The sequence below is a fragment of the Cricetulus griseus genome, chromosome 2 (assembly GCF_003668045.3).
Source record: "Cricetulus griseus strain 17A/GY chromosome 2, alternate assembly CriGri-PICRH-1.0, whole genome shotgun sequence".
Classification (NCBI taxonomy): Eukaryota; Metazoa; Chordata; class Mammalia; order Rodentia; family Cricetidae; genus Cricetulus; species Cricetulus griseus.
The window spans coordinates 134,785,563-134,812,495 of NC_048595.1; the positions used below are offsets into that span (position 1 = coordinate 134,785,563).

A 26,933-nucleotide genomic window follows, 5' to 3' on the forward strand; every position below is an offset into this window, starting at 1 on the left:
GTAGCCCACAAGCCTTCCCTAGGTATATTGTTCTATGGAATCTGCTACTTCCTACATGTAACACAAACTTGGAGGCACTATCAGGGATTTTAGGACATCTTGTTACCTAATGTATATTGGGTGTCAAAAACAAAACAAAAAACTCACAATTGTGTCCTTAAGTAACTGAATCATAATAATTTAATTATTTAAACTAGCAAATTTGTCTTGTCTTTTCTTCTACTACACAGGCTGCACAGATATCTATAAGAGGAAGTGAAGCTGATTACTTCCTGGGTTTGCTTACCAACAGAAGGTAAAAGATTGGCTGTGTTTACAATCTTCAGACTTTATTATTCACTCAAAATTGCTGGGGTCAGAGATTTTCCTCAAGTCTCCAATGTTTTTAAACATTCCCAGTGGTAACTCATTTGAAGGTATTATTTGATTATTCATGTTTCTATCGACTTAATCTGTTTCTAAATCAGTATTGATACTGTTGTAGCAGCTTGCACATGGAGACCAGACACTTGTATTGTCCAAATGCCCAAGTCTTCTTTTTTCCCTTAAGGCTAAGGTTTGTTTGGGATATTTGTCTATATGCAAGAGACCAAGTGTTTGCTTTTCTTGGTAGTAACTCCTTTTGAACAGAAAACCAGTTGTCTGGCAACTGTCTATACACATGTATTTCATTCATATACTTAATTTTCTTATGTCATCTCTTCTGCATTACATGTGCAGATACAAATATCTTCTATTACAATTGAAAAGAATGTCTTCTATTATTTATCTTTTAATATATGAATTTTTGGGGAAGTAGAAAAACTTTGTTGTGCCAGTTTAGTTTTTTATTTTCACAGGCAGGTCCTATGTATATTTTCTTAAACCTTTAAACAAGAGGTCTTTTTCTAATGAAAATAGTCAATGATTACAGAGTAAGAAAAAGACAGAATTCAACAATCCAACAGAAAAATTATGATTCCACTTATTTCCTCTCTAATCATCTCACTATCTTAGATGTGTCTTTGAACATGGTATAATTTTACTATTAACAGGATTTAAGGAACCAACAAGACTGTGCAAAGCTATGTGAGCTATACTTCTGTTTCACTCCTGCTTATTTATACTCTGTAGACATTTATTTTCAAGAAATAGAAAATTATTCATATTATTTTCAAATTCTGGGATTGGTTGGTACATCAGCCTTAAAGCCTCTACATGTTTGTGTGTTTGTATATATGTGTGCATATGTGTGTGTATATGTATGATGCTCTTTGTATACTGTTTGTTTGCTTGTTTCATTCTAGTTTGTGTTTTTATTTGCCTGTTTTTCTTCTAAAGAGAGAAATAGTAGGCATAGTTTGGATAGGTGGTAAGAAACTCAGAAAAGATGAGGGAGGGGAAATATGATTAGAATATATTGTATTAAAAAGTATTTTAATGAAAAATCAATTAAATAAAAAACATTTATATTGTATATACTGACTTCTAACCATTGGCCTTGCTGTATTGCTAGGTTCTCCTTGTTCAAATTAACAAACGCTATGTCTTGTATACCATGGCTAAAACCTGGATTTATGCAGTTTTTACCTGTAGCTCACACATATTGTATCCTCTCATAGCAGCAGCAAAAGAGTGGAATCACAGATTATGGACAGTTAGAGTCAGTTGTAATCAGGCAGAAACACAGTCTCTCTCTCTCTCTCTCTCTCTCTCTCTCTCTCTCTTTTGTTTGCTTGCTAGCCTAGAATCCAGAGGTCATCACCAGGCATCCTACTTATTCATTCCATTGCACCACTTTAACTGATAATCAGATTTGACTTTTTCATTTTTGAGGATGAAATTACATCATCTGTTCTCCCCATGCACCCTGATCCCACACCCTTTAACATAGGGAGGCCCTTGCCCTATCCTGCTACTAACTGACTGACACAGCACTTCTGGCAGTTAGCTCTGACAATGACTTTATCTCTACATGGGCTGCTGGCCAGCACTGATCTGTGAGACTAAAGTTAATGAAGTTGCCCTTTTAGAAAATTAACTTTTTCTAATAACTGTGAGGACTGGTGAAGATGTGGGGTAGTATGGAGTGTTAAAATATTCTCACTGGTTTCTGCATGAGTGCTGCTGCATAAATGCATATCAATTGGAACTGGTAGCCTCTGCTCTTTATTTCATTTCTTTTGTTACAAAAACACCTCTAAGCCAGGATACCTTAGTGTTATATAATAAAATTATAGGAAAACACTATCTAAAGTCAACCATGGTTAATATTTTTGCTTTATTGTTCATCACACATGCTATATTAGGTAGGTGTGTTGGTTTCTATGATAAATGTTCCCAACAGGCTCCTGTATTTAAACACTTGGTTTTCAGGTCATGGTGCTTTTGTGGGAAGTTATAGAATCTCTTGCAGGTGAAATTTTGTTGAAAGAAAATCATCACTGGGGAGTTTGGAAGTTAATATGCTCCTATCCTCTCTTCTGCTTGCATACCCTTTTTTCTTGGGGGGGGACAAGGTAAAGTACTAGTCTTGAATCTTTGAAGAGACTTTGGTCTTTGGCTTTGGATATTTGAGCAATATTGTTGAGTCTTTTAAAGATTGTGGAGGTTTTTTTTAATTTTGACCACACATTTCATTATGATGTGCACATGAACCTGTGTGAGTCAGAAACTGATTGTCCTGGTTTGAAAGAGAAATTTCCCTTATAGGTTCATATATTTAAATAGCTGTTCTCCAGTTCATGTTGTTGTTTGGGTAGGTTATGAAACCTTCAGAAAATATAAACTTGCTGGAGAAAGCATATCACTGAGGTGGCTTTAAGAGTTTTTAGTCTTGCATGCTTCCTGTGTGGGACTGAGATGTATTCTCTGAGTGGCCTGTTCTAGCCATAGTCCTTTCCTGCCATTGTGTACATCTAGGCCCATGCAGCTTTAATCCAAAATAAATTATTCTTTTAGTTGCTTTAGGTCATGGTATTTTATCTCAGTAACAGAAAAGTAATCAATGCTATTTGTTTAGCCATGATGTTTATGTAAATTTACATTTTATTTCCCTAATCAAATGTTGACACCTTTCCTATGTCACTCTAAATACCTTTTGAGTGTTTAATATAATCAGCATATTATTATTGGTCCATATTTTTATTGAATAAGATTTTCTTGTGATAAGTAAATTTACAAAGAACATTTTGGGAATAATTTATTATTTTTACATTATAGACATATTAAGGTGATCTCCTTAGGTGTGCTGTAATACCTAATATAATTTCTTACTCAGAGTATTTATTTGGGGCATTTTTTTTAGAATTTGAAAGTAAATACATATAAATTCCACAGAGAATCATGAAAGCCTAACTTCTCCTCCAGTTTAGAATGTAAACAACAGAATCCCAGAATATTAGAAATGAGAACAAACTAAAAAAATGACCTGTTCTGTGTCCTTCATTTAATGATGAGAAAGTGATTTGAAAGGGGTTGAATTGCTTTTAAACACTTGGTTGCTGCATGAGACTAGCCTCATGGTTGCAGGTTCCTGACTTTCAATCCAGTGCATATTCTGATAACTGGAAACTTTATAGGACCAAGTAATTCTTCCACACGTGTGTGTTCCTGTCAGAAGAAGGAATTTTTATGTAAATATTAAAACACAAATTCTTCTGTATCTCAATGTAAAAATTTTAATGATCCATGATTCTTCTGTACCATAAATATGAACAAAACAGTAAGTAAATTAGAATTGGAAGATCCTGAGTATTATGAAATGTAAGAACTCCAGAAAAACAAATTAACAATCCCATTTAACTTCACTAGAAAAAATTTTTGAGAGTGTAATAGTTCATAAATCATCCAAAAGGAATGATGTGTGTCAAACATGGGTAATTAATAGTCTAGTGAGGAGGTCAGGGCTCTTTATCCTCTGCTGTCCACACAAAGGAGATGAAGCACATCCAGGCTTACTTCTTACAAATAAAGGTCAGTAGAAGAATTGTCCTTTAAAAGGAGGCATACAGGGCATGAAATTTTCACAAGAAAAAAGTGGCTACTCCTAATCAATATATTTTAAATAAAGAAAACTAAGATAATGTAAATTTCAATTTTCTAGGGCCAGAACTTCTAAAAGTAACTTTGAAAACATTACAATATAACATTTTCTATTACTTTATAGTTTATAAGAATAATTTTCAAGGTTGAATTGAACAAGACAAAATATAAAGACAGTAGAATAATCTATTTTTGTAAAAAACGATTGTGTGACTAATAAAAACCATCCATATTGTAATAATGAGATATTGATGACAAAGGAGAAAGAAGCATGTGGTTTGTCTTCATTCCATCATTCATCTGTATTTTTATGTGTTTTAAAATAGCTTTTTATATTCACTTTGTATATTTTCTGTCAATATTTGAAATGAGCTTGAATGTTCTTCTACATATTCACATTTTTGTTCTTATTTACCTTGATACATGATAAACAACTTATTCTCAAAGAAGACACAGTATGTAATGATGGTATCTCAGGAACAGTCCTGCTTCCTGATTTGACAAAACAATCAAACAGGTGAATAATTTCAACTGCTTAGTGAAGGTGTTTCATAAAACTTTATAACAGTATCATACACTCCTGACTTCAAACCACACTGTCACTTGTGCTGCATTTTTAGAAATGAGAAAGCTTCCCCAAACCGAATATTGAAAGAAGCAAAAATTGGATGAGTTTTAGAAACAGAGGCAGGAAACTTGGGCCTGGTCTGGAATTGTGTAGATTATTCTTTATTTTGAACCTTGGTTTTCTTCTGCTCATGGGTGTGAATATGATTTAAAAGTGAGGAGTTTTTTCCTATTGCAACTATGCAATTTCCTGATTTGCCTTCCCTCTCTTCTTTGAGTAAACACCCTAGGAACCTGTTCACTCTAAGGCCTTTCTCGTGTGTGTGTGTGTGTGTGTGTGTGTGTGTGTGTGTGTGTGTGTGTGTGTATAGACGAGCATTTCAATTTCTTGATTTTCTATAATTCTGAATGTTCTCCGAGAGTTGTGAATATTTTTAATAGCTAATTTAACTTTATTTTCTGTGCATTTATGGGAAGGTATCAGATCCCCTGGAAGTGGAGTTGCACATGGTTGTGAGCTGCCACATGGGTGCTGAGAATTGAACCCGGCTCCTGTGGAAGAGCTGCCAACACTCTTAACTGCTGAGTCATCTCCACAGCCCTGAGAGTTAAGTATTTTTTATTGCAATTTAAAAATCTGGAATAAATTCTTTTAAAAATGTTTGTTTTGAGAAGAGAGATACAGGATTGTTTGTTCACACAGGGTCTCCTAGGAAAGATTTTAATACATGCTCAGTAACCCAGACATTTAGAGACAACTAAAGACATGGATAAAGGTTCTTGTAATTTTTGTCTGCTGAGTTGGTCATTTATGATACTGGATTTTCAGGCCTGCATAATACAAAGTTATGGTGTCATGAAGGCATCTACCCAAGTTTGAAAGGAAAGCTGTCGAAATCAAAAAATGTGGAAGAGTGTCAGAGCCCCTTTGAGAAGACGCAAAAGAACAATGTATAAAGCTTGAGAGTGAACAATGACTGTAGTAGAGACCCTGCAGGAAGTAGGAACATATAAGCCCTGTTGAGAAAAGCTGTAGGCACTGAGCAGGGTTAGCCCCAAAAGATTCCTTGTAGTTTGTAAACAACAAGGGATATGGTTTTCATGCCCTTTAGAGTCTGCATCAAGTTCCATCTGCCTTGGATCCTAGAAATAGAGCTACATGCTTAATTTTTTCCCAATAGTTAAAGATGTTTTGGTTTGACTTCCTTTTTATGTCTATTTATATATTTATTTCATGTGGTCATGCATCACACTGTAGCCTTGGTTGACTTAGAACTCACTAGGTGGCCCTGATTGGCCTTGAACTTGTGACAATCTTTGTGCTCCATCCTTCTAAGTGATGCGATTATAGGTAAACCAAGATACAATGCTCTTATTCTTCTTTGTTGAATTAAAATGGTTACCATGTCTTGTTATTATAACTTCATGTTAAAATTATGCAACCTGTATCTTTTGCTCATAGACACACACACACACACACACACACACACACACACACACACACACACACACACACACACACACACACCACAATATAGCTAAGAATCTGTCATGAGTTTCACAAAAGAATTTGAACTTACACTCTTAAAAAAAGGCTAGAATCAGGGCAGTGGACTTTTTGAAGATGAACTAAATAATTTGGCAATGTGAGGTAGACCTAAGCCTCTGGAAACTGGGGTTTCCAGTTATATGAAGGGTCTCCCCAAAGTCTTATGTGTTTGAGGCTTGATTGCCAATGCTCATAGGTAGAAGCTTGGAGGTAAGATTTGATTATAATGGTTCTAATTTCATCAACTATTATAAACTCATAATTTAATGTCATAATAGTCCTGGATGATGATAAAATTTGGGGGTATTAGATCACTCAAATGTGGCTTGAGGGGTATGTCTTTTGCCTGACCTTTTTCTGTGTCTCCATTTTCTGATTACTATAAGGTAAGCATGTTTTTCCCACCATGTCTTTCCACTGTGAAGTTTCAACCTCACCTCAGGGCAAAACTGTGGAACCCAGTGACTCAAAAACTGAATACTGTGAATTTTGAGACAAAATAAATTTTCTCTGTTAACAGCATTTTGTCCAAGTATTTGGTCACAGAGATAAATGGCTAACTAATACAGTATGTTTGTACTGAAATTCAGTGGGCACCTTGCCCTGAATAGGCAACTGAAAAGTATAACCTGTCCTATGGATATCTTTCTTCCTTTGAAGTAAATTAGGAAATATAAATCAGAACTCAATTACCCAGTAAGGTTAGAGTGAATGTTGTGGTTGTGTCCTATTATTTAAGGTTTAGTAACTGTTAATTTACAATCAAGTTTGTTATAAGTTTTAGCTGATTGCTATGAAGGTATGTTTTATTGTTTTCAATCTCTAAGTGAATTGCTTGTGATATGAGCTGCATTCTGGTTTCAAGCTTTTCTACCACATTGGTAAACAGTATTGTGGAACAGAGAAAAATTTAGCAGTGTTCTTAATAGCACAACTAGAAGTTAAAACTCTAACATTAGAGTTTTCTTACTATTCAGCTTCAGTTTGTTAAGAATTTAAGCACATTTCCATTACTTTCATAATCCCTCCCCCATGATCATATGGAAGTGTAAATGTAATGAGTACATTAATAAATGACTTATGTGGCATGGTGATAATATGAGCTAAATGTAAACAAATGATGGTGGGGTGAAGCTTCAAAATAAAAAATAACTAAGAGGTAACCCTTCAAAATCAAAGGTAACTGACTTGTAATGTATCTTATGTTTGAAATGCAGGGTCCTAGTTTTAAACCAAGGATTATTCTACAATAAAAAGTGTAGAAAAGACCAAAAAAATATATAATGCTAAAGAAACCAAGTGAAATTGACAAAGAAAATGAAGAACTTTCAATGTATGAACAATGAATGGTATTGTTCTGTGAAAGATAAAATATAAAGCATCTTCCTCATGTACAGAGAAAAGATGAGATGTACATCCCCCTAACTAGTTTTTGTGTGGGCATACATTGTTACTCTCTGCACTGTAACTTTAGTACCCCTTAATGTAATCTAAGAAGAAATCAGTCTGATACCAATAGCAGTGTTAAGGGCTACATGTGAGGTTTTTTTATATAAAATAATTTAGTTCAGCAAAAGCACATTCATTTTCATGTATATAAGAAAATAACCAGTTGAAAATAAGCCTTAAGCAGTAAATTAAAATCTCTTTTTTGTTTCTTTTACACCCGAAGACCAAGAAGACAAAATAGAAATTCTACACATCATTGTAACATTACTTTCACCACGTCTTCTTCAAAGAAGCATGAAATACCAGCTTAAGTTGTCCTTGTGTAGATATCCAGCCATGCTGCTGTTTTCTGATTTGAAGGCTGGGTGAACAAGTCATCAAGTGTTTGGCCCCATCTTACTGTCTGTCTTCTGCAATTGTGTAAACTTTTGGGCAATTTAAGTTCAGGAGACCATGAATTTTCAATTATCTGGAACTCCATTGTGAGATTCTATTAGGCAGGATTTGCCAAAGGATGTCATAGGATGGAAAACTGCCTTGAGTGAATTTACAGGCATATTTGGTCTCTTCATGGTATTTTCCTTAGTGTGAGACTCCATAAGAAAAAATGCTGCCAGTTTTAAATGGCCTCTCTCTCTCTCTCTCTCTCTCTCTCTCTCTCTCTCTCTCTCTCTCTCTCTCTCTCTCTCTGTGTGTGTGTATACATGCATGATATATAGGATGATACTTGTTATAATTTAGATGATGTTAGATAAAACTATGTAATGCATTTCTGCCAAAGAGAATAAAGAAAAAGAATTCCTCAAATATTTAAGTATTTATACTTATACAAATTATACAAATTATTATCCCACCTTTTAAGCCTTGCCTACCAGGATTCTTGTAAAATTTGTTGTTCCAAATAATCTTTTGTCTTAATTTCTGTGTTCTGGGGTCCACCTAGCTAATTCTCATTGTCAAACACTTTTATGAGACTTTTCAGTATTTGAAAGGAGATATTGGCTTGAACTTTCATGTTGTTTGTTCTTTTTCAGTGAGGTATGAGCACATGAGCTACTGTTGTTAGCTCTAAGTGAGGCTAGACCCTGGAGAACGACCTGCAATCCTGTGTTATTGTACATATTTTCTTTATATACTTAAGCCTTTGCCTGACCCTACCTCTCCTTTAATTTCTGAGCTGTTACTTCCATGTTTTAAAAAGTTGGTCTCAAATCAAGCAAATAGATGTTGTAACTTCTAATAATATGAATCACAAATGTCTTACATAGATCCTCTGTGCTGAGAAATTGCACTATAGTACCCCCTTTATCATTGTCATGTTCTGATCTATGGGCAAGATGATAGTGGCCATTTGTTCAGTAAAATTAATCAGATAATGGCAGATAGACCATTCTTTAGCTTAGCAGAGAATTGCCTGGAGCAGAACTATATTATATTTTATTATGTCAGCAGTTCTTTAAACACTTTAAATGAAAAGGTAAAATATCCTTGTTTGACTCCTTCTAGTGCTCATCTTCCCCATTGCAGACCTCCACTTCCATCTTGGGACAAGCATCATTCATGAGTCAGAGCTTGATGCCCAAAGTTCCTGCTCACTCTTCTATGTCCTCACCAGTTTCTGTTTTCCTCACTGCTTCCCATTAGTTCCCTTGAAGTTTAAACGTTTATGTCAATGAGTGCAATTCCTATGTTGTAATGACATTGCCTTTTGGTTAAATAAATCTGATTTCTACTGTTTTGAATGCACATTAGACATTTTTAAGAGGAAGGCACTATATATTTTTAATCCTTTTCCATTTGATTCTTTAAAGTAAATATAGTATAATACTTACTATAGCTATTTTCTTTGAATAATCATAATAATTAGCATAATTAACATTTCATAATGTACATGAAAGTTCCAGGCTCATAAGCATATTATCTTCCATGAAACTATTTTTTTCTTTCATGTGGCTTAATGAATGAGAGGTCAATTCCATGTCACTGGATAAATTGTTTCTTAAAGGAACCACAGTATAACACTTCTCTAAGGATATTCACATCAAATATTGGCATAGCTTTAAGTTATCAAAATACAATTTTGCAATCTTTTCTGGCACAAAAGCATGGTGACATTCATTTAAAGCCTTATTTTGAGAGAATTTACCCTCAATTACTCAGATGTATTAAAATTTAAATGTAGACTTTTTGGTATTTTTCTCTTACTGGTTTTGGCAATGCTATGTCAATAACTTGTAGGCATTGGAGGACTGGAATAGGATCAATACCACTGAAATTTCTACACAGTTCCAGGTATATATTAAACCAGGTATGCCAGTCAGTGCTTGGTCTCTGCCTAGTAAAAAAGGTAGGATGTACACTTGTGAGGCTATGGTAAGTAATTCCCTTATACCCTCACACTCCAACTTGGAAGCAAAGAAGGTGCCTTTCAGTTGGTTCTACCTCACCAAAAAAAAATTGGAATGGAAAGAAGCCTTTCCCAGAGCTGAAGGGATTCACAAAGGGAATATTAAACCTCATCAATTGAGGGAATATTTTCCTTGACACTATCAAAGAAGACAGAAAATAGATGAATGCTTAACTCGGCACTCTGAGAAAGCCAAAAGGTAGAGATGGTCAGCACACCTTTTATTCCATAGTGATTTTGTGTTTGCAATGAATGAAAACATAAATTCCAGAACTTTAATTTCTGTTGTCAAGGTCCTGGAAGGCATTCTGCAGCTCCTGGAAGTCTCCTTTTCTTGAGATCTTTGATCTCTGAGAACTACTATGAAAGATCATAGAATTCATGTAAATGGAGTAAAAGATAAATAACCACCAATAATTTAGTATAGTTATTTTCCTTAGACAGGCTCTGATTTTGTCCATCAAACTAACTTACCCCACATTCATGACTTCCAGCACCAATAAGTATGACCTGAGAAAGATGTTTCTGGTATCTAAAGACTATCATTTTCCAGTCTTAAGAAGTATTCATTTTTTCTTAATGATGACTTGACTACTAAGGTCTTCCTAGGTACAAAGGGACCTGTGTGATGCCCACAATATTTGGAAATGGTACTCATTAACCTCTGTGAAATTGAGACAAAACCTTATGTGACATCCATCTTTTCAAGTTGTGTTCTCTGTAACTCGGAGGGCTGCCACTACTTGATGGAAAACATGCATTTGTTTAGCTGTGAAGAACATGCCTTTGTTCTTTGGTATGTTTGTTATTTTTACCCAAGCCAGAGAAGAAAGACCTGTCTGCTTTATAAGCAGAAGCAAAACAGGAAATAATAATTGTCATTTTACAATTGTTTAATATTAATTGGAATTTAGCATGCTGGAAAACTTACTTCCTAGGGGAGAATAATAATTTCAAAGCACCATAGACAGTTTACAATATACACAGAACATTTGCAGCATCAATTTATTAAATATTACAGTATTTTCCCTGAAGAATGGATGAGCTATTCATAATTAGGATTAGGTCCAATATTTATGAAATATTCAGAAATGATTAATTATAATTCATTTACAAATGGACTCTAATGGGAGACATTTTTATGGCAAGGGTTATTTTAATAAATTGCCTGTCTCTATGAATTCATGCTCAGTACTGGAATAATTTACTTTTTCTCCTTCTACAGACTTTACATCTGAGCTTTCAGTACTTATCTTGTCTTTCCTGTTTCTTCTGATTCACTACTATGCTGATTCCCTATTTGGCTAAGCAAGAGACCTTGGGCATCTCTGTATCCCTCACATCTTACTTCCTCAGTCACATATTAAAATGATTCCTTGTTGTGCAGTAAATAAAAGTCTATTATTGATATAATGTGTAGAGATATTTACAGGCCCCACCTACTTAATGTTCCTCTTTTCCTCCAAGTTAGCCATATCAGCTCTCACTATGGGATATTCTTTCGTGTCCTCTGGTATTCAGCCCTTGAGTGTTTTCTTTGCTCATTATGCCTTCACTTTTGTAGAAGTCCTTACTTATTTGGAATCCAGCTCAAGCATCCTGTTCACCCTGTAACTTCCAGAGAGTTAACTTCCTTCTGCTGAGGTAGAATCAGTAATTCTCTCCTTTGTCTTCTTCTTGGAGTGCTATTGTTTCAAGTCTCAATATAATGTATTTTTCTATATACTGTGCATGCCATGTAAATTAAACATGTAGTAAGTACTAATGAAAGTTGTATGGCTAGACTGAAAAGTCCTCTGAAAATAAGATACAAAGCACAGCCCTGTGTCAACGGGTATTCAGTGGGAAAAGCAGAATATGGTATATGATAGTGACTAAGTGGATAGGGATGAAGAAGGTCCTGTTATGGATCAGGTTCAGGCCCAGAAGGAGGATAGTAATAGAGACACATCACCTTAAAGCCATATAGTAAACAGAAACTTCCTTTAAATATACACACAACACATTTTACCCCATTATGTCTTTTCACTCTGTGGTTTTGCACTCTCTGCACCAGCAGTCCTTTGACCCCTGTAAGTATAGTACATAAGTGTTCTGTGGATGTATTGAAGTATGTGAGATAGTAAATTTATAGACAAATAGGATCATGCTATTTCATGGAAGTTAAATAAATAGGCTCAAAACTTTAAACATTAGGGAATATATATCTTGCTGTTTCCAAGATGACATTTCCTCTCCTAAAAGTAGCAAGTGATTTCACCTCAGTTACAGAATCTTTTATGATCAAGAAAATTGTAGCCTGGCCTCATGATATTAGCATTGTAAGTCATATAGTTGTACGACTGAGGAAGGAAAATCACAAATTCAAGACCTGAATGTGTTGTGATGTGAGTTCAAGGCCAGCTTGTAAAATATAATTTCAAAATAAAATAAAATAGCTAAAGAGAAATAGTTAGGTGGTATAACATTCGAAGGTCCCCAAGTTCAATGTCCAGTATGGAAGAGAGCAAGAATAAACTAAAGGAAGGAAAGAAAGATAGAAATCCGTGTGTTACCTAACTTGAACTAAGATCTTCTCATTGCTCAAGTAGATGTCCGTTTTATTGTTCTTATGAAACATCTGGTAGGCAATCATTGCTCTTTCTACTGTGGGCATTGTATTCACAGGCAGATATGACTGACTGTTGGTGCTGGTGACTAGAAAGGCTGTGTTTTGTTTCACCCCCTTTTGTTGAGGGGCTAGTGGGTAAGTTAATGTTAGAAGCTGGGTTTTCCTGACAGGGTTCCCAGTCTTAGAAGCTGAAGACTACAGCTCAGTTATTAATCTTGCTACCTTGCACTGAAAAAAAAGTATTTTTCTCTTTGAAACTTAGATTTCTTATTTATGTAGCAAGGCACATAATCTCAGCCTGCAGGAGTTCTGTGCTGAATAGATGAATGACTGTGGAAATAGTTTTCCTATAAATGTAAAGTACTATTAAACTTATGTAAGAATGAGAAAATAAGTAAAAAGGGATTTTCTCATCTGCATTTTGTTCCTTTTTTCTTGTTGCTATTGTCTTTCAATTTCCACACACCTGAACTTTAATTTACTTAAATTCATGAAAATGGGACAAATGAACATTTTCCCACTGATGTAATAGGTATACAGCACAGAATACTTAAACCAAATATTTTCTAAATCTTTTGATTTTCAATGCAATATAACCAGGTATTAATAAAATAAATAATAGAAAGACACTAGTGTCTTGTCAAGAACATTCAACTCCATAAGGAAATCAAAACAATCCCAGAACAGAGAAAATATGAAAACTAACATCATTATGCAGACACTAGTAACTCCATGATGAGAGGAAAATGAAAAAGAAATTCTTGCCAGCTTGGGTTGTTAATAATTATATAAATCACTTTCAGGATTCTGTGTGAGCAACAACTATATATGTGCACATTTAAAATGAAACTAAACAGGAAACAATTTGCATTGCTTGGTTTTCCCTCAAGTAATGTGCAACATATGTCATCAGTTTGGGCTATGATTTCATCCCTGCCTTTTCCTATCAATGAAAATTACTCTATGGTGACTGGCTTCTTGAATTCTTTGTATATTTTGGAGAATATCCCTCTATCAGATGGGAGAACAGAGAAGGAGAGCTGGGAAAGAGATACCTTGAAAAAGAGAGAACTATTATGGGCTTAATGAGAAACCTGCATTGGGCAAATTCCCAGGAATTCACAAGGTTGATCCTAAATTAGGAATCTAAGCAATAGTGGAGGGACTACCTTAAATGCCATCCCACTATAATGAGATTGATGATTACCTTAAATGCCATCATAGAGCCTTTATTCAGTAGTTGATGGAAGCAGAAGCAGAGATTCACAGCTAAGCATTGAGCTGATCTCCTGGAATCCAGTTGTAGAGAGGGAGGAGTGATAAGCAAAGGGATCAAGACCATGCTAGGAGAACCCACAGAAACAGCTGACCTGGGCAAGTGGAAGCTCATGGACTCCAGACTAGACAGCTGGGGAACCTGTATAAGACTGAACCAGGCCCGTTGAATGAGGATATCATTTGGGGGCTTGGGCAGTCTATAAGACCACTGGCAGTGGAACCAGTTTTTATACCTACTGATTTTGGAACCCATTCCTTATTGGAGGGATACTCTCTCAGCCTTCCCACTCCCTATGGAGGGATACTAGATTTGGGGGTCGGGGGTAGGTCCTGCCCTAAATGATGTGACAGACTTTGATGATCCCCCATGGGATACCTCACCCTCTCTAAGGAGTGGATAGGGGGTGGGATGGGGAAATGTTGGGGGGAATGGGAGAACAAGATGGAGAGGAAACTTGGATTGGTATGCAAAATATAAGATTATCTTTATTTTAAATAAAAAAAATTAGTAAGAAAATCACTCTATGGTCAATTATCAGCATTTATTTTTGTTTCCTATTTTGTATAAAATATTTTATTTAATTTGACTATCTTCATTTACTCATACTCTGATTTAGCACATTGAAACATCCAGAATAAGAAGACAAACAACATTTTTTTATCACAAGACCTTGAAAAATCACTGATTGCTATTCACTGGATAGACTTGAGATCCTCAGTATAAAAGGCCCTATTCAGTGTTCTGTTTATAATCTTTTTTTTTTTTTAGTATAAGAAATGAGACTGTATAGACACAGAGTTCAGAGAATGTTTTTGTAGATAATAAGATAAGAGAATAGCATGGGGACTTCTTATGAGTACTCTTTTGGCCACTGCATATCAGAACATAGTCCATCTAATTACATATATCTTAATTTTCTGTTAACCAAGTGGCATCATTGAAACGGGAAGCTTTGCTCAACATTTCTCTTAGCTCTTTTGCAATGGAATGATGAAACATATCTGGTAGAGTACCAATAAATTGGATGATAGAGATCTCAATAGCCTGGAACAACTTGCTCGATCTAACTAAAGTGAATTTTAGAGAGACAGTTTGCAAAGTCAGCACTTAAAAAGAAACGCACAAAAGTACATGAAGTGGGACACATGGCTTCACTGCAGGGTAGTTTTTCCCTTCTTTTTTCCAAAGTGCTGTTAAAAAATAATAAAGCAAAACCTGAAAGTTCTGTGAAGTTACTTTTGTCTTCCTTTTTAGCCTTAACCACATTTTACATTTTTAATAATAATACCTGCAGAGTACCCAAGGACTGAATATAACATACTATGAACAGAGTTATAGACACTGATTAACTGATATAGAAACAGGAGACAAAAATACAGTGAAAAACTATAATCACCCACCCACCATAGGACACTGTGGTGATTTAAATGAGAATGACCCCATAGGTTCCGGAGAAACATTATTTGAAAGGATTAGGACATCTGGCCTTGCAATAGTAAGTGTGGTCCTGGAGAAATGTGCTCTGGGGGTAGGCTTTGGGGTTTCAAATGCCTAGTCAGACTCAGTCTCTCTCTGGCTCTCTCTCTCCCTGATGCCTGTTAATCCATATGTAGAACTCTCAGCTGCTCTTCAGCACCATGTCTGTCTATGCGATACTACACTTCCTGCATGCTGATAATGGACGAATCCTTTGAACCTCAAAGCCAACACCAATTAAATGTTTTCCTTTAAAAGAGTTGTCATGGCCATGGTTTCTCTTCACAGCAATAAAAACCCTAACTAAGACAGACAATGAAGTAATTGGATTGTCTAGATAAGAGAACTATATTTGTCATTCTGAGAAAATAGGCATGAGATGTTCATAAATAGTGTTAACAAAATAAGCTGAACAGATTTATATTTGGAGGAATACTGGAGTATACTGTCTATTGACATTGGCTTGACTAGTGTTATCATGCTTACTAGTGGCCTGTCTTGGTGAAAATCAATAGCTAATGTATCTTCAAGTTCTTGATCTATCTCAGAGAACTGAAACAAAAACATGACAAGTAGCATTAATACATTGAATGAAGGTGCATGTGGCATGTTTGTGATGTTGGGGATGGTGAGCAAGACAGATGGTTCATTGTGTTGGCAACAGACTCGTGTTCTCTGGAAGAGCAGCAAGCATTCTTAACCGTAAAACAGTCTGTTTAGACTCCTAGAATGATTATTGCTTTGGTTGGACTGTAAATGTACCTTTTAAAAGCTCATGTATTGAATCCATTGTTACTAGCTGGTAGTGTTTTAAGAATGAATTGGATCATGAGGATGCTGAATTCATAAATGTGTTAATCTGCTGAATTCATACTGAGTGGACTATTAGATTGTGGGCTCTATTTGGAGGAAATAAGCCACTGGAGGTATGCCCCTAGAAGCTGTACTTTGATTCCTTTGTTGTCACCTGTCCCAGTATGTCACAAAGTAGGCAGCTTTTATTCTTCCCTGCACTTTCACGAAAGCAAACTGTCTCACGATGAGCTCAGGAACAGCACAGCCAACTGTGTACTGAAACATTCCAAGCTAGCGTTGAGACTAAGTGCAACTTCTTTTAAGTTGTTTCTTGCAAGCATTTTTGTGCAGCCACAGACCATGATTGGCAGAAATATAAATATATATGAGAATATTCAGCATCTGCTATGTGTGTGTACATGCATGTGTGTGTATGCATGTATGTGTGTTTATGTATGTGTGTTTAACCAGTAAAATTTAAGAGTAAATATTGTTTTAAATAAGTTAATTACTTGTATATCACATAGTCTCATAAAGCATCAAAAATTTCATGTATGTTGTGGCATGGTGTTTCTTACTTACCTATAGAGAGCAGACAGTGGCCTCTTGTTTCCAGGCTTTGGTCTGTACGGTTTGGGTTCCCCTGCCATGTTAATATCTGAAAATATAAAATGGCATTGTTCAAAATAGCACTGAAAAATGATTTGAAAGCATTATGTCTTAGAATTTTTATTTTTTCTATTTATTTTGCAGATCATCCTACAATTATTTATTAAATAATTTATACTATGTGCCTATGTGTGACGTTTTTTATTTGGTGCTTGTATTTTTAGTGTGCATGTAAACACATATACAGGAATATAGGCGTAGGCTACATGGAAACGCAAGATCCACATCTGGTGTTTTCTCTTGATTTCACCTTTATTTTTTTTTTTTTTGAGACAGGGTCTCTCACTGAACCTGAGGTATGAAGTTGATCAGTTAAGGAAGTGCTCTGGCTAATTAGCTTCATAGATCCCTTTGCACTGGTGAAGAATTGTGGGAACATTGCTACCTCCCCAGTCCTTTTATGTAGGTTCTGAGAACTCAGACTCAAATTTTCATGTTTCTGTGGAAAATGCTTTACAATTTAAGCAATTTCTTCATTCCTCATTACACAAATCTTATATGCGTTTCTCTGTAAAATATATGGAAACATCTCCTTTACATGAGACACTGTTGGAATTGTCATATCCACACACAAAAAATTAGACTCTAGCTTGTCTGTATTTTATACTCTACCGAGGACATTTAGATGCGAAGAAAGAATTGAAGCAAATAAAAATATATAAAATATTGGAATAAGGTATGTTATGGAAAAATGTTGAAGAATGAGAGAAGAATCAAGATGTACGATGAAAACAAAGATAAAGAGATCCTTTTGTTTTTTAAATTTATTTGAGACTTCTCGATAATAATATTTGTAGGGTATATATCTCTGTTCCTAAAATTACTAATTTTCATCATTATGTCACTTCAATGCTTCCCTTATTTACTGAGGAAAAAATAAAATAAAATAATTTTTAGCATAAATTTAATGATTTACAATTCCAAGGTGGTTGCATCCTCACTTTATGAACTGAAAATGTGACCAAGAGTTTGAGATTGACAAGAAAATAGTACATGGAATTGCCAACCTTATGGTTAAAAGAAATGTTCAGCTTTTATGAAATTAGAAATTTGGGATTTAAAGAGAATCTTATACAGCTCAGGATGTCCTCAGATTCATGGTACTCCTGTATCAGGTTCCAGTGTTTACTATAACTTGTCAACATGATAGACTTTGTAATGAAAACTCTATAATAACTGGGTATATAAAAGGCTAATTATAAAGTTGAATTCCTACTTTCTACTCTTAAAAAACTTATCTGTAAATATGAAAGATAAAATACATAAAATTTAAGTGATAAGGGGATGAGAATTCATTTATGAGCTCAAAATATAGAATGATGATCTTAAACCAGACATAAAAATTACATTGTCCTTAAAATATAGCATTTGCGAATTATATGACACTAAATTATGAATATTTCCTCATCAATTGTCATGGAAACACCACAGAAAGAAGAAAAATCTTTGACAAAGTATTTGTTTCTTGCCGAGTGTTGGTGGCACACGGCTTTAATCCCAGCACTCTGGAGGCAAAGGCAGGTGGATCTCTGTGAGTTCGAGGCCAGCCTGGTCTCCAGAGTGAGTGCCAGGATAGGCTCCAAAGCTACACAGAGAAACTCCATCTCGAAAAACCAAAAAAAAAAGTATTTGTTTCTTGAATATATAAATACATCATATTCATCACAGGAAAGTGAGTTAAAACACCAAAAATAAGTTTGGTAAAAACTAGTAACATCACTTTATAGAAGAATAATGTGATAAATAAACAAATAAAAATTTGTCATTTTTATAAGTTATTAGAGATGTAAGTTAATATGGGTTCCTGAGTTCCCATTTTATAGACAGATAATATCATGTGTTGACTAGGTTTAGGAGCAAGTAGAATACACATAAAATGTAGGTATTGGTATAAATTAGTGAGGCTACTTGGGACACAATTTTGCAGTTTTAGAGTTTAGTGTTTAAAATTGAATAATCAGGGATGTGTTTAAAATTGAATCATCAGGGATATTAGACCAATATCCCTCATGAACAATGATTCAAAAATTGTCAATAAAATACTGGCAAATGGAATCCAAAAACACATCAGAAAAATCTTGCACCATGATCAAGTAGGCTTCATCTCAGGGATTCAGGGATGGTACAACATACAAAAATCTATCAATGTAATCCACCATATAAATAAATTGAGAAAGAAAAATCACATGATCATCTCACTAGATGCTAAAAAAGTGTTTGAAAAAATCCAGCACGCCTTCATGATAAAGGTTCCGAGAGATCAGGGACAACAGTAACATAATGAAACATAACAAAAGCAATATACAACAAACCAACAGCCAACATCAAAGTAAATGGAGAAAAACTCAACGGGATACCTCTAAAATCAGGAACAAGACAAGGCTGTCCACTCTCTCCAGACCTCTTCAAAATTGCACTTTAAGTTCTAGCTAGAGCAGTAAGACAACAACACAAGATCAAGGGGGATCAAATTAGAAAAGGATAAATCAAACTTTCACTGTTTGCAGATGATATGACAGTTTACATAAGTGATCCGGAAAAACTCTACCAGGGAACTTCTACAGCTGATAAACAACTTCAGCAAAGTGGCAGGATACAAGATTAACTAAAAAAAAAAATCAGTAGTCCTACTATATACAGATGATGAATGAGCTGAGAAAGAAATCAGAGAAACATCACACATTATATTAGCTACAAACAACATAAAATATCTCAGGGTAACACTAACCAAATAAGTGAAAGACCTGTATAGCAAGAACTTTGAGTCTTTAAAGAATGAAATTAAAGGTGCTGCCAGAAAATGGAAGGATTGAACACCTGATTTTTGACAAAGAAGCTAAAATTATACAATGGAAAAAAGAAAGCATCTTCAACAAATGGTGCCGGCATAACTGGATGCTGGCATGTAGAAGACTAGAGATAGATCCATATCTATTTCCATGCACAAAGATTAAACCCAAATAGACCAAAGACCTCAACATAAATCCATCCACACTGAACCTCTTAGAAGAGAGAAAGTAGGTGGTACCCTCCAACGAATTGGTACAGGAGACCACTTCCTGAACATACCACCAGTAGCACAGACACTGGGATTGACAATTAATAAATGGGACCCCCTGAAACTGAGAAGTTTCTGTAAGGCAAAGGACACTGTCAACAAGACAAAACAACAGCCCACAGAAAGGGAAAAGATATTCACCCACCCCACATCTAACAGAGGGCTGGTTTCCAAAATATATAAAGAACTCATAAGCTAGTCACTAAAACACCAATTAATTTAATTAAGAAGTAGCATACAGAACTAAATAGAAAATTCTCAATAGAGGTATCTAAAATGGCTGAAAAACACTTAAGAAAGTCCTCAACATCCTTAGCCATCAGGGAAATGCAAATCAAAACAACTCTGGGATACAATCTTGATCCCGTCAGAATGGATAAAATAAAAAAACACCAATGACATTTTATTCTGGAGAGGATGTAGAGAAAGGGGAACACTCCTCCACTGCTGGTGGGAGTGCAAACTTGTTCAACCACTTTGGAAATCAGTATGGTGGTTCCTTAGGAAAATGGGAATCAGTCTACCATCAGATCCAGCAATTCCACTCTTACGCATATACCCAAAAGACACACATGTATACAACAAGGACATATGTTCAACTATGTTCATAGCAGCATTATTTGTAATAGCTAGAACCTGGAAGTAACCTAGATGCCTCTCAACTGAAGAATGGATAGAGAAAATGTGGTACATTTATACAATGTAGTACTATTCAGTGGGAACAAAAAAACAATGGAATCTTGAAATTCGCAGGCAAATAGATGGAACTAGAAGAAACCATTCTGAGTGAGGTAACCCAGTCACAAAAAGACAAAAAATTGTATGTACAAACTCATACATGGATTTTAGACATAGAGCAAAGAATTACTAGCCTACAGACCACACTGACAACAGGAAACAAGGAGGACCCTAAGACAAGGGGTAAGGGACAAAATCTCCTGAGCTAATTGGGGCATGGGGAGAGGGGAAAGTGAGTATGAAGAAAGGGAAAGGGAGAAGAGGAGGGGAGAGGAGGTCATGAGAAGGCAAGAAGATTGAGTCAGGAGAAGAATAGAGGAGAGCAAGAAAAGAGACACCATAATAGAGAGAAAGATATGGTTTAAATAGAAATCTGGCACTAGGGAAATATACAGAGATCTACAAGGTTCACCCTAATTACCAATCTAAGCCATAGTTCAGAGGTTATCTTAAGTGCCCTTCTCTGATAATGAGATTGACAACAAACTTATATGTTATCCTAGAGCCTTCCTCCTGTAGCTGATGTAATCTGAAACAGATACTCACAGCTAAACACTCAGCTGAACTCTGGAATTCAGTTGCAGAGAGGGAGGAATGATGTAAAAGGAGGTCAGAAACAGACCTAGAAACCCACAGAAACAGCTGACCTGAACAAGTAGGAGCTCATGGACCCCAGACTGATAGCTGGGAATCCACCATAGGACTGTTCCAGACCCCTGAAAGATGATGTCAGTTTGGAGGTCTGAGGCCTCTGGTAGTGGATCAGTATTTATCCATAGCATACAAATGGACTTTGGTAGCCCACTCCACGTAGAGGGATACTCCCTCAGCCTAGACATACCGGGAGGATCTAGTCCCTGCTCCAAATGATATGACAGACTTTTAAGATCCCCAATGGAAGGCCTCACACTTCCTGGTTTATCAGAAAGGGGATGGGATAGGGTGATTGTTGGGGAGCAGAGGAGGGGGGAGAGAGAAGTAACTGGGACTGACATGTAAAACAAGCCTTTTTCTAATTTAAATAAAAATTGCTAAAAATAATCGAATCATCAGTTATAGAAACAGATGCAGAGATCCACAGCCAAGCACTGCTTTGAACTCCAGGAGTCCTGTTGAAGAGAGGGATGATGGATTGAATGAGCCATAAGGTTCAAGGTCCACAGAAAAGAACCCTGGGTGCTTATGGACTCTGAACGAACAGCTAGGGAGTCTGTATGTAACCTACCTAGTCCCTCTGTATGTGGGTGACAGTTGTGCAGCTTGGTCTTTTTGTGGGGTTCCTAGCAGTGAGATCAAGACTTGACCCTGGCACTTGAGTTGGTTTTGGGGAACTTATCCCCCATGCTGGAATGCCTCACCCAGCTTTGATGTAAGGGGAGGAGTTAGGAGTGCTTCTATTTGGTATACAATGCTTTTTTTTTTTTTTTAACTCCTATGGGAGGCCTGCCCCTTTGTGAATGGAGTAGATGGAGTTGAGTAGATGGGAGATGGGGGGAGGGAACAATGGGAGGAGATGAAGGAGGGGAAACTGTGATTGGTATATAAAGTAAATGAAAACATTAACATAAATAAGCAAATTGAATCATGAATAATTAAACATTATTATGTATAACCTGTGACTTGAGAAAGATTGTTCAGCATGATACATTTACAAGTAATAGGATAGATGCTTTGTGCAATTTGAGAAAAGGCATTATTTGCAGTAGAAAAATAAAGGGAAGTGGAGAGAGGACTAGGACATTGCTCTGCTGATGTGCCCTAGAATCATAGCACTGATCAAATTTAATATCACTGAAGAACACTGGCAGTGTAAGTCTTTTATTTAAATTAAAATGCAAATTGAAGGACTACTTAGGAGTAAATTATGTGTAATTATATTAATGGAAAGAAAGTGGAGGTAAAGAATGAATTCACCAAAGGATCACCTCTAAAAGGGTAGTTTCTGGGAGGACATGAAGAAATTTGAGAGCAAATCACAGAGCATTGATAGAGATAACATGTATTATCATCCCAATATTATCCTTTTCAACAAATGTTTTATGTATTTTATGGTGGATAGTGATTAACAATTAAAAAGAAGTTGAGAATAACAATGACAATATATGCATTATTGCATACCTGGTTCAGAACCAGCAGGGCTTAGTGAACAAGCACACTGAAGAGAGATTGAGAGCTGGTATACAGGTGGTGGGGAGAGGATGATACACTTGGGGTAGATTGTTAAGTATGAGGAAAGGATTAGAAATACAGGTAAAAGCTTCAAATTTGATTTGAATGGGCTATAATATACGTTTCCCCAGTGAGAATAAAACAAACAGGCAGTGAGTCTTGTATGTTTTGAAGAAGGCACTGTGAGTTTCAAGGCTGTTTATAGTAGAAACAATTGTTTCTTTGTGTTATAGTAGGAAAAAATATAAATGAAAAACTGTAATGAAGACAGAGTCTGGTTGTTTGCAAAAATATAATGACATTCATTATATTTTTATATTTTAGATATCTTGACTTGCAAAATGAAAACATAGTATTATCTTTATAAGTAAGTAAAAATATGAGACAAAAATACTGACAAATGGATAATATTGTCAGTAACCTTAAATTTTTCCTAATGTGCTGTCAGTGGTTGTGAAAATATGCTTAAGAGTTGACAACATATTAAAAACGGAGGAAGCCTTTCATGATAAGCTGCTAAATCTGTATTTCCAGATGTTATTAGCTTCCCAACAAAGGTATTAAAAATGGACATGAGGGCCTGGAGGGTTGGCTTTGTACCTGAAAGCTTGTGTTGCTTTTGCAGAGGTTTAAGTTTGATTCCTAGAACTCACAGGTCTGCTGATAACCATAGATAACTCCAGTACCTATCGATATTATTCCCTCTCCTGACTTGCAGGGCAGCAAACATGAACATGATATGCACCCAATGTGCTTAAAAAGCATCCACCCCACAGAAGAACAAAAGAGTTAATTTAAAAATTACAAAAGTTCATAAAAGTCCTTACTGCTTCTTAGCACACAACAATCCTTAAATGCAGAATTTTCTTTCAACTACATAAAATTTGTATTTAAATATGCATATGTGTTTGGCTGCAGTGCTTTGTTGACCCTCACCCAAAGTTTGAGTTTATGGAAAGAGACTCCATCACGGTTCATCATGATGAAGATAAAGACTTGTCAGAGCAGAGATGAACTAGTCTTTTCAGAAATGACCTGTAGAGTTAGAAGATTTGGTGATGTTATGCAAAAATCTGAGCTTTCTTGGAAGCCAACAGTCAAATTCTGATGCATCAATAACTACTGTTCTAAAAAGGACCATACAGAAGAGTAAGTGACATCTTGGCACAGTTGCAGAGACCTCAGGTTTGCTCTGGTAATGTGCAAATTACACACAGGCAGGGTCTATGGAAGGCTGATGAAGCTTCAATTTTCATCCATTCTCTTAAGCTAGGGACTGTGGAGTAAAACATCTAATCATAGAAAAATATGAAAGGCAATTTCTTAGTCTCTTGAGTTAAAGATTCTTCTAACTAACAATTAAGATTTTTCTCAGTGTTTCTGACATCTTTAAGAGGGAAACACGGTCATCAATAGAGTTCATGTTCTAGAGCCATGTATTTGAACCACATATACTTAAAAAATGCAAAAGTAAAAAAAAATAAATAAAACCACACATAACATTTTCTGTAAGTTTATGATTTTGTGTTAAAAGCATTTATTATAAGTATCTTTTAGAAATGATGTATGTTTAATAATTATCAGGAAATTGTTTTAGCATATCCTGCAATTTCCATTTCAGCTTCTGGTCATTGAATTTAAATACAATATTGAAAATTATTGGGTAGCAGAGCCCGATTTTCTAGCTTCTAAAATCATATTCCCCTGAAAAGTACTGGTAAAATCAGGTAGCCTGTGTGTGTGTGTGTGTGTGTGTGTGTGTGTGTGTGTGTGTGTGTGTGTGTGTGTGTGTTTGTAATGAGGCCAGTTTGGGTGCATTGTACACACTCTTGCTGATACCCTCTTTTTTCATCTCTCTCCAGAGAGAGTGAGGAAACATAAGGGAACTCAAGCTTTTCTTCTTTTTAGGAAATGGGGAAAAACAGCTCATCTTCACCTGGAAATGGGGTGTTATCAAATTTTGTCATAAGATGAATCTCTATAAGCATTTACTAAGTGCTAAGTGTCTGCCAGAGTAGAAGTGCCCCATTTAAATGTAATTTTGATTTAATTATTGGTGTTATTAGTTCAAATTAACAAGAGAAAGCTGATGAAGTGAAGCTATGTTCCAAAATCTTATTGATGAAGCTTTCCACTCAAACAACTTAAACATGTCCTGATGGGCTAGTTACAACTATACCTTCCATAGTAAGCTAAGCAGCACCATATATTAACTATTCTAAAATTCCATTTTTATATGAACTACATAAGCAAAACCATGATACCATGGCAAAATAGAGGAAAAGCTGGGAAACTGAAAAGTCAATGAGCTGAAACTAGGTTGTCTCGAGGCAAATGAGACAGGTTTCATTCTGAAGTGTCTTTCTCAGAAGCAAAAAGAAGAACAGGAAGAGACATTCATCTGAAAACCCTTAGGAGAAAAAAAAAATTCCTACCACTTCTCCATTACTTCCGGGGGCTGATGCTGAGAAGATTCTCCAATATTATACTCAATGAATACATGAATTGTCACTTTGGACACCAACTTACTTTTATCACACTGTTTTCCTTGCAGTGACTACTGTTTATGCCCTTTGATTATGAACTTTTGAAAAGCTGTCACCATTTCACCCAACTTTGCTCTTCAGTACCTGCACTGTGTGTTTTCCCAATTAATGTTCAGCAATTTTATTGCTAATATAATGTATACAGGCCAGAGGATATATCTTGTGTGGAGCCTACAGTTCTAAGTATCAACACATTTGGTAAAGTGACAGTGACTTGAATCATGTTTTGACGATGCAGTCAGATAGGTTGCCAAATTAATTGGTCAATTTAAAATAGGTTAGAAAAGTGCCATATTGTCTATTTCACACATGTTTAACTCAAATGCTCTAATGCACTTGAGAGGATCTAGAATAGTTTTGAACAGTACACTTGTTCACATTTAGTGTAGCACAGCTCTCTCACCTTCCTGGTTTGTAATATATGTGGACAAATTAGATTTATTTATTTGCCAAAGATTCAAATTGAAACCCCCTGATTTTAAGGGTGATTTATAATCTTTTAAATCATAAATTATTTGACTAATGTAGTAAACTGACAATCAATAACACTTTCTATGTATTTAACCTTGGTGTAGGAGACATATCTAATATAACAGGATATTTAAATTGACAATGCTGCCTTCTAAATTAACAACAATGTTTTTCTGAGAAGTTACTTAAAAAGAAAATCTTTATTCTGAGAGTTATTTCCCTCCTATCTCCTAGTTTTAAATAGATATCTAAATAATTCAGTTATGGCATATAGACTGCCAAGAATAGTCATTCAGAGTATTTTATTGTTCACATTTAGAAGATTTAAGGACTCATTACCATTCAGTTAAATGAAAACTCTGGAGATAAAGAAAACTCTCTGTTATGTTTGACAAGGGAATGAATATAACCATATAGTACCCAAATATAAGCCTATAATACTAAAATGCCCTTCTTTTCAGTCATTAGTTCTGGTCTCAGGAACACTGTGAAATAGAGTAGGAATGATCATTCTCTTTTTATACATACAGATGTTTAAGTACTGTGATATCAATACCTTATCTCTGTTTACTACAAGCATTTTTATTGCTGAGCACCTCCCATGTTCAAGACATTCAACTATCAGAATAGGACAAAGCATGTTCCTGCAGTGAGATGGTTAGCCTTGATAGGGACTGCACTAGACTAGACTTACAGAATTTTCCTTTTCTTCCTGCATCACCCTGCTCTTGGCCAGATTTTGGAAGTCACACTTTCAAGACCACTGAATCCCAGTTTTCTGGTGGAAATCAACCTGCAGAGCAATGTGCTCTGAGTTGGAAGAGTCAAGTGCTATGGAGTGGGCAGGCATACGGTTAAGGAGGGCTTCAGAGAGACATGGCAGCACCTCTGTGAGAAGCACTCTGAACTTCCCAGAGTACTGCCTGAGATTAACTAGCCAGGTGGGTTTGTGACCCTAAAGTTCTCTTAATTTACACAGAAGTGTTTGTTACTCAGAGGGGGTAATGCACTGTTGTTGAAAATGCTAAGTACAGTTATTCTGTGCTCCATAATATCAAGCATTTTGAGCCAAAAGCTGAGAGTAAAAACAATTTTATATTGCAAAGTAAATGGCTTCCTAATCTTG

At 35.7% G+C, this 26,933-nt stretch overlaps 1 protein-coding gene across 1 annotated transcript in view; it reads right to left on the reverse strand.

Annotated features, from left to right (window-relative positions):
• Ralyl (RALY RNA binding protein like) overlaps nt 1–26,933 on the reverse strand; it is a 322,662-nt gene that overhangs the window by 87,731 nt on the left and 207,998 nt on the right. Inside the window, exon 2 of the mRNA XM_035438706.1 lies at nt 16,739–16,814. Within this exon, the coding sequence (XP_035294597.1) occupies nt 16,739–16,814 (76 nt within the window). The remainder of the gene's footprint in view (nt 1–16,738; nt 16,815–26,933) is intronic.